Below are 8,586 nucleotides of genomic sequence, written 5' to 3' on the forward strand. Positions count from 1 at the left end.
AGCTTTCCTGAATTTCTCAAACTCTTGAAAATGCTCCATAACAGCAGCTACGCAATCTGGAAGAGGTGTGCCCCAAAGGACCCTTGCTTCCAGGAGACTCCGAGTGCTAGTAGCTTGATTAGCTCTTTGGCTGTAAGGTGTCCACCCAGAATATCATGGGAAAAGCTTATCTGTCCTATAACTTAACTCAACCAGTTAACCTATTCCCAGAGAGGGGAAAGGTGTTTCTTCAGAAGGGGACTGGGGTGCTGTTTGGGAAGGGAAATGGATACAGGGCAATCAGAGAATGGCCAGTGCCCACCAAGGCACTGTAGGGGAGATATCGAAGCATCCCCTGAGCTGCCTTGGCTCCCTCTAGAAGAGCGTGAGCCTTGGAGGGAAAGAGGATCTTCCCCGTGTTTGTAAGAAACTTTTAACTCGGAAGAACCAGTGCCCACTGGTCCCCACAGAAGCACCGTCAGGCCTGGGAAAGGCAGTGCATCTGACCCAAGCAGCTAAGATGCCCAATGTAGACAGACTTGCCCGGTGAGAGCATGCGGCTCAGCAGAGGGGACCTGACTGAGAAGCGAGGGATGGCGGGTGCTGTGGGTGGCAGCCAGGAGCCTGAGTCTAGAGTGTCTCTTATATCAGCACATCCCCCATCCTTCTGCTCATGTCTTCTGGCCTCCGCTTTAGAAGCTCATAGTCCTGGACAGGATTTCGTGTTTGTTTTGGGAGATTTTAAATGTCATGTGCCAGGGTCACACTTCCTTTGGAACAGACCCATGGGGGTCCATGTCTCCCAATTACCTGTACCCCCTGCTCACTGCCCCTGAGCAGCAAAATATGCCCAAAACCTGTAGAAGAAAGGCAGTTCATGAAATCAAAGCACTCTGTGTCAGCACTGAAATATGTCGTAAAGATTAGCCATCTACATTTGATTTTCTGAAAGTATGGATAAGTATTGGTCCAAGTCACGAAAAGTAAATAACCTAGATAGATATCCGATATATTTCTTATTATTCTTAAATTCTTTTTGCCAGCTTGGTAAACAAATAAATCACGGGTACCCGTCTCCAACGTTGTCATGCTGGTTTGGTTTCCTTTTTATTTCCATCTCTTTTGTCTTCCCCTCCATCCCAGCCCTGTTTCTCTTGTCCTCCCCTAGACAGCCCCCTCTGTCTCTCTGTGGCCCGCTTTCTCTCTCGGCCTCTTCTCTTTCCTGTGATCGCTCACTGTCAGACAGACCCTCTCCTAGGCCCCCTCTGGCTCCGCCATCCCATCTCATTTCCGGTTTGCAATCGTATTGAAAGAGGATTTGGTTTAATCTGACTTTCCTCCTCCAGCTATCCACGTCAGGGCCATCATGTCGTGCAACTCTAGGAGGTGCTTTTGCTGTTCTCAGTGGCAATGACACAGGGCATTTGACAAAGCAAAGACTCAGGTGTGTCGCCTGTCCACCAGGTGAGCAAGAACTACAGGCCTTCTGTGGTCCCTGACATGCTAGAGGTTTAAATGTGCCTGCTTTTGTTTGTTTTTATAATGGAGAAAATGTCCTGTGAAAGTCAGAAACAGATTGGATACTGGATTTCACAGATCTTTTTTGAACTTTGCCCTTCGGACCTGGATAAGTCACTTAAACTCCTAATAGCCTTCAGTTTTCACAATGCTGTTTTATAAAGCGTGCTGTCCTGGGGAGATGCAGCTTGACACCTGGACTTACTTTTCCCATCCTGGGAGGGCGAGGGTGACTTTGGGGTCAACGACAAGGGATAGCTTCGACAGGGAGATTTTAATTTTCTCCCTCCAGCCACAGATGCTGTGGAAAACATTATGAGCATAAGCATTAAAAATTACTAATATGAATGTGTGTTGTTAGGTAAGTATGTATATTTTAAATATATATATATAAAATAGCAGACTTTGAGTACATTGGCTAAGCTTAGATTTTAGTGTAAATCTCTACTGGAAAGTTTTTTATTGGAAGGATAGTGGTAAACTTGACTCATCAGACACCAGTAATGTTGGGAAGTAGATTTCATTAGTGAAGAAGAGTTCAGACTGAAGGACCAAAGCAGTGACCAACGCTTATCCCTGTGTTAAAGCCAGTCGGTGGTGTTGTTCAGATGTGAAATACTGCACAGTGCTGGTACTGAACAAACCACAGCTATGTGCACAGCATGGCCGCCTCTCACAGACATGGCATGAAGCCATGGAAGCCAGGCACTAAAGGGTATATATCCCAAATGATTGCACTCATATGAAGTTCAAAAACTGGTGAATCGAATCTGTGGTGCTAGAAATCAGAATAGCAGCTGCCCTTGAGGGAAGGTTTGTACCAGAGGAGGGAGTATGAGGAGGGCTGCCTGGGGGCTGGAAGTGTTGTATAATTTATGTCTAGATGCTGATGGCACAGATATATTAACTTTGTGAAACTGTATTCAACTGTACACTTGTGGTGTGTGGTTTTTCTGTGCATATACTTTAATTCAAAAAAAGATAACGAATTAAAATCAGCAAGGTTTCTTCTCAGCACGTTTCCTAAGCTTGGCAGTATTCCAGGGATGATAGGGGACTTCAGAGAAGAATGAGACACTGACTATGACCTTAAGAACTTTCTAGAATTTTAGTTCTGACTTGTGTCCCCAGCCGTAGCCCAAGTCCCTTGGTTTTTTCATTTGCCAGAATTTGTTCAGCCCATTTTAAGCATGTAGCTCTGGACATGGCCAGCAAAGGTCATGCCTTATCTTAACAGACTTCAGAGCACTTTGAGGACACTGCAAAGAACACTTCCTAATCTAATCATTTATTTGCGCCAAGGAAGCAGGCTATTATAAAGAAGCGAAAGCTGCCTAATTCTCCTTAGGCAGAAATTTGTTTTGCAAAGAGAAAACTCTTCTGTAATGTTTAGAATTAGTCAAATCGGATCACTCTATCTGGAGTTTTTATCAAAATACACTAATGCGTTTATTTAAAGAAAAAGACATTACCTGGCAGTTGTATTGTTCTCTTCTTATGGTGGTGCTTTGGAAGGAAGGGTGTCTCGAATACTTCCTCTTTTCCTTTCATTTATATTTTTAACTTTCACTTCTCTTCTCATTATACCCTTTAGGCTTTATTGGCCCTTTAAAGGGACCCTACTTTGTGTACTAATTATGACAAATGCTGATAAAACATCTGCTCCCAGATTTCAATTGCCTTCCCGTCTGTCAAAGTTCATCCTGAAGGCAACTTTGTTGTAAACATCAGCCTGCCTGTTAATGCAGCCTGTGGGAGACCTGAAGCCAGAGCCCACAGGAGCTACCTGAGATGAGGCCTGTGCAGAGAGCCTTGCTCTATCTATGCATTAAACTGTGAAAGAGTAGCGGCTCCACGCACAAGTCAGCAAGCTCTGCATCTCCCGTTTTCCAAATCATCTCCCCCTTGACCTTCCCAAAACAATCAGCTGTGCACATGCATTTCATCATGAGCACTGGCTGGTTGAATGTAGTCTACAATATATACTGCTGACCCTATTTAACGCAATTCAAGTCCCTTTTAAGTTAATATTCTCAAGGTCCCTTCCCACAGAAAAGTGGAAGGCAAGTCTCCCTTTGCCTCTCTGATGAAAATAATTACTAAGATTAAGATCTTCATTTTTCAGCAGTTGATTTTCATAACTTCTTACCTACACCTACTTTCAATTTCAGGATCGTTTCTTGAGAGGGTACCATGAGACCAGTAAGTCAGGGATATTGAACAAGAAAAAACCTCCGAGAATACTTGCTTTCAAGTCTTCTTTCTAGATGACTAGCCTCACTCACCTCTCCTGGCAACAGCTTCCTTCCTGGGAAATGGGTAATACCAGAAGAAGATGTCATTCCAGGCCAGGTGTAAGGATAACATGAAGTGAGGTGCCTTAGGAAACTTTTGAAGGACATGCAAATGTTTATCATGATTTAATGGTGGTTTCACACGGGTCAGCACTCATTAAGTTATACGTTTTGTTTTGGTTTTTGTTTTTTTTGAGACGGAGTCTCACTCTGTTGCCCAGGCTGGAGTGCAGTGGTGCGATCTCGGCTCACTGCAAGCTCCGCCTCCCAGGTTCATGCCATTCTCCTGCCTCAGCCTCCCAAGTAGCTGGGACTACAGGTGCCCGCCCCCATGCCCGGCTAATTTTTTTTTTTTTTTTTTTGTATTTTTAGTAGAGACAGGGTTTCACCGTGTTAGCCAGGATGGTCTCGATCTCTTGACCTCGTGATCTGCCCACCTCAGCCTCCCAAAGTGCTGGGATTACAGGTGTGAGCCACCGTGCCTGGCCCATTAAGTTATACATGTAAAGAATGTACAGTTTATCTGGCCAGGCGCGGTGGCTCACGCCTGTAATCCCAACACTTTGGGAGACCAAGGAGGAAGGATCATTTGAGGTCAGGAGTTTGAGACCAGCCTGGCCAACATGGTGAAATCCCATCTCTACTAAAAATACAAAAAAATTAGCTGGGCGTGGTGGCACATGCCTGTAGTCCCAGCTACTCAGGAGCCTGAGACAGGAGAATTGCTCAAACTCAGGAGACAGAGGTCGCCTGAGTGAGCCGAGATTGCGCCACTGCACTCCAGCCTGGGAGACAGAGCAAGACTCCATCTCAGAAAAAAAAAATGTACAATTTATCATGCATCAGTTTTACTTCCATTAAGTGTAAAACATTGGATATTAGAAACTAAGTTATTTTACAAGTGTTGTTGTTAGTAGTCCTCATTAATATTTTCAAGGAGAATTAACAGATTCTCCTGGAGTAGAATGTCTTCTTTCAGAAGGAAATTTCAGATTGGCAATTCATAGAGGTAGCTAAATTCCACTTCCTCTTCTCAACTGTGGCATGGTCGACATTTGGGCCAGGTAATTCTTTGTCAGAGGGACTGTGTGTGCGTTTACAGATGTTAGCAGCATCCCTGGCCAGCATCCACTAGGTGCACTGCCTGTGCACCCCCATATGACACTCAAAACTGCCACCAAACACTGCTGAATACCCTATGGGGCAGAACTGCCCCCTGTTGGGAACTACTGCTCCAGGCTTAGGCCATGTTGCTTCGACACATTTTTTATTGTTGTTGCTCAGAGTCCAGAATTATTATGTTTAATTCCTAAGATTGTACCAGGGTTGTTTGGGTTTTTTAAGCACACTGAGACAATAATAAAGGTTTGGGTGTAACCCCTTCCCTCCAGCCCATTTTCTGTTACAGATGAGATATGCCTGGCCTAAAATATATTAACTATTCTTGTGTGCCCTCTTTTCCTTTAACACATCCCTCAAGCTCCCACGTCGGATTTTATCCCCAGTTCCCAGAGCCTAGTCTCACACATGCTTTGCTTTCTCAGTGCCAAAAAAGGCAGATAATGTTGCAACAAACACGTGCAGTAGGGGTCTGGAGCAATTAATCTTAGTAAGGATTCCTTTTTGTTGATGATTATAGGATGTGCAAAAAGATTTGTAAATATCATTGCTTGGAACTGACCCTCTTGTCCCCAGTATTTCTTTCCCTTTATTTTATAAGAAGGGTTCGAAACAGATACTGACTGTGCAATTTTAAAATACCAGTAAGCAGCATATTTAACCTTGTACAGATGGCCAGCCCTTTTTTTTTTTTTTTTTTTTTTAATCGTCTTTCTATTTAATGAGTAACTGGAATGGGGGAGGAAATGACTTTTTTAAATAAGAGATTAACTAGTGACACTGTGGCTGAGAGGCAGTCCCCCTGTGCCCGGCACCCTTGACATTTCCCTGGGCATTGTCTGCCATAGACCTGAGGCAGTGCTGCCCAGAATCAGTGCTGAGCCAAAGATATTTCTCCTGTGCATATGTGTTTTGTGACTCCATCTTCTCTGGTTGGTCTGATGATAGCTGAGACAGTGGAGGACATTCCTCACATGCTGGTTTTAATGACAATGATAGCACTCTCCAGCTGGATGGGAAGTTGTTTCTGGAAATTTCTTCTCTTCTTCTTGACACCACCCAACAATATCTTGACTGTGTTCTGATTGACTGATTGACTGATTGATTGATTGATTGATTGATTGATTGATTGAAACAGGGTCTTACTCTGTCACCCAGGCAGGAGTGCTGTGGCACCATCACAGCTCACTGCAGCCCCTACCTCCTGGGCTCAAGTGATCCTCCCGCCTCAGTGCACCACCATGCCCATCTAATTTCTATATTTTTTGTAGAGATAGGATTTCTCCATGTTGCCCGGACTGGTCTCAAACTTCTGAGCTCAAGCGATCCACCCACCTTGACCTCCCAGTTGACCATGTTCTGCACTCTTGTCTCTTCCACAGAAATACCTCAGGGACTTTTTCAGCGTGATGCTCCAGTCCGCAACATCTCCCCTCCACATCAACAAAGTGGGGCTGACTCTCTCGAAACACACCATCTGTGAGTTTTCGCCATTCTTCAAGAAAGGAGTCTTTGACTACAGCAGCCACGGGACGGGGTAGAACCAGGGCTGATGGAGGAACCACCAAAGCAGTGCCTTCTCGTCGAAGCCGGCTCCCATGCAGGGCAGCTCCCCCATGCGAGGATCCGGGTGTGCCTCCTCCTGCTGAAGGCACACGTGCAGCAGCGGGCCCGGGCCACCTCACGTTTTCATACCTAGTGCCTGAGTTTGGGGATAGGATGCTCTGCCTGCTGATGTGACCCTCGCAGGCAGCTGTTACCGTTCCATTGTGGATGAATGTGGCCTTTTCCCACAGTGCTTCCTTCTCACTGCGCAGCAAAGTTCGTCCCCTGTGGCAAGATAGATGTGGCTTGGCCATCATGGGCTCCCTGAGCCAAGCCAGCCTGGGACCTCCCAAAGTGGGTGGCTTACCAGACCACCCTTAAATGACTTTCATCTGGTTTCCCCTTTCACCAAAATATACTCGTATTTTTAATATTCCTTCCATGTGGCTGACTATATTCCAAGAAAAGCATTTGAAATTATTTCATTGTACTTTTTTCTTTTTTTCTGTCATTTGAATCAAACTTTTATATAAAACCTAAACACTGATGTTTACACAGAATTTCATATTCTGCAAAAGGGATTTTTTTGATCCAATCATGACTGTAGTCTTCCATGCTTGACAAATTGGATGTAGACAACATCACTTAAAACTTCTATAAATCCCTACAAATAGAATATTTATTTAACCTTGAATATTCAAGAATGTTCTCCCAAATCTAAATGGCTACTGTGCATTCTTGGGCTTTTTCTGCTAAGCACAAAATGAACGCAAAGCTAAATGCATATTTTTAAGTATTATTTTGTTCACATTTTTTGTTACAGAATCTACTGGATCTTTGGCTGGAAAACTAGAATTTATAGCAGTTTATTAATGACACTTAAATTACTCAGGACTTAATGTAGCATTGCACTTCTGTGTACAGTAAAAGTGCTTTGTTTTCCTAAAGAGAAAAATGTGAGTGGAAAAAATATGTGGTATATATTCAAATGTATATAATTCTATCTATAGATTTATATATGTACACATTCTGTACAATAGTTCCATCAAAATATGTTATCACACCAAATTTATTAAATGTGTTTGCTTTTTCAAAATTTAAATTGAGCTGCTATCAATATTAAATGAAGATTTGGCATCCAACCCTGTAGCTCAGCTTATTTTAAGTCTGTGACATGATCATTCATACTAGTCTGTTTAAACATTGATCTAATGTGCTTGGAAAGATACATAATGTATAACTCAGCATTTGTGTTGCAGAAGATGCAGTGATAGTAATGATTGAAGTCATAAATGAATGGTTAACAGAACATGTTTGCATTCAGTCTTCTAGAGAATGCCTTCACAACGAAGTTCTCCAACCTGAAAAATATGTGTAAACAGGCAATTATCCCTATAAGAAGGAAAACTAGTACTGCACTAATTAAATATCATAGTTTAGTGTGAAAAAAAATGAGGACATTGTTGCTGCAGAAGGACCTGCTTTTGTCTGCAGTTGTGATTATAGGCATAGGTTTAGGAGCAGTTACTACCAGAGAATTTCAAACTAGAGATTAAGGGATAAGAACTGGGTAGATAATAATTAACCATAGGTCATTTATTTAAGAGGAGTCTTAAGCACTAAAGAGCACTAAAGATGGTCCCTCATTTGCTGAGTAAACTAAGTGGTTTTTCTTCAAACTGACCAGATAATCCATCTCTTGGCCTTTGAGGCCAGTATTGGAGACTAGGCTCCTGGTAGGCATTTTGTTAAAATCATACAGGAGGTTTGGCAAGAATAAATCGACATGTGTTTGTAAGAAGTACAGGAATCAGAAGATCTTTCTATTCTAATCCTCACCTTAAGTAATTACAGTTGAGTTTGGAGTTTGAGTACTACTAGCAAGCTCTGGCTAAAGTCGGCCATAACATGGGAGTCGTTTTGCCTCTCTAGGCCTCAGTCTCCCCATCTGAAAATGAAGCTGTGGTACTGAACGGTCTCTTGAGTTTCATTCTAGCCCATGGTTACAGCAGAGGAATAAACCACGTCATTCAGACTCATTTCAGTCCCTCGTGTGTGGACGTGAAGTACATACTCCAATCTGATTTAAAGGCAGCTGATTCTGAATAAAACATGAGGGAAAGTGGAAAAG

General features: G+C 43.2%; 1 protein-coding gene across 3 annotated transcripts in view; it reads left to right on the top strand.

Moving 5' to 3' along the window:
- Positions 1-7,594, top strand: part of KIF16B (kinesin family member 16B) — a 311,606-nt gene extending 304,012 nt beyond the window's left edge. For all 3 annotated transcript variants that reach the window (XM_023217818.2, XM_023217819.2, XM_023217820.1), the window contains one exon: positions 6,293-7,594. In XM_023217818.2, the coding sequence (XP_023073586.1) occupies positions 6,293-6,451 (159 nt within the window). In that variant the 3' untranslated portion in view covers positions 6,452-7,594. The remainder of the gene's footprint in view (positions 1-6,292) is intronic.
- Positions 7,595-8,586: the final 992 nt, after the last annotated feature.

This window comes from Piliocolobus tephrosceles, chromosome 20, assembly GCF_002776525.5.
Source record: "Piliocolobus tephrosceles isolate RC106 chromosome 20, ASM277652v3, whole genome shotgun sequence".
In the NCBI taxonomy this organism is placed as follows: domain Eukaryota; kingdom Metazoa; phylum Chordata; class Mammalia; order Primates; family Cercopithecidae; genus Piliocolobus; species Piliocolobus tephrosceles.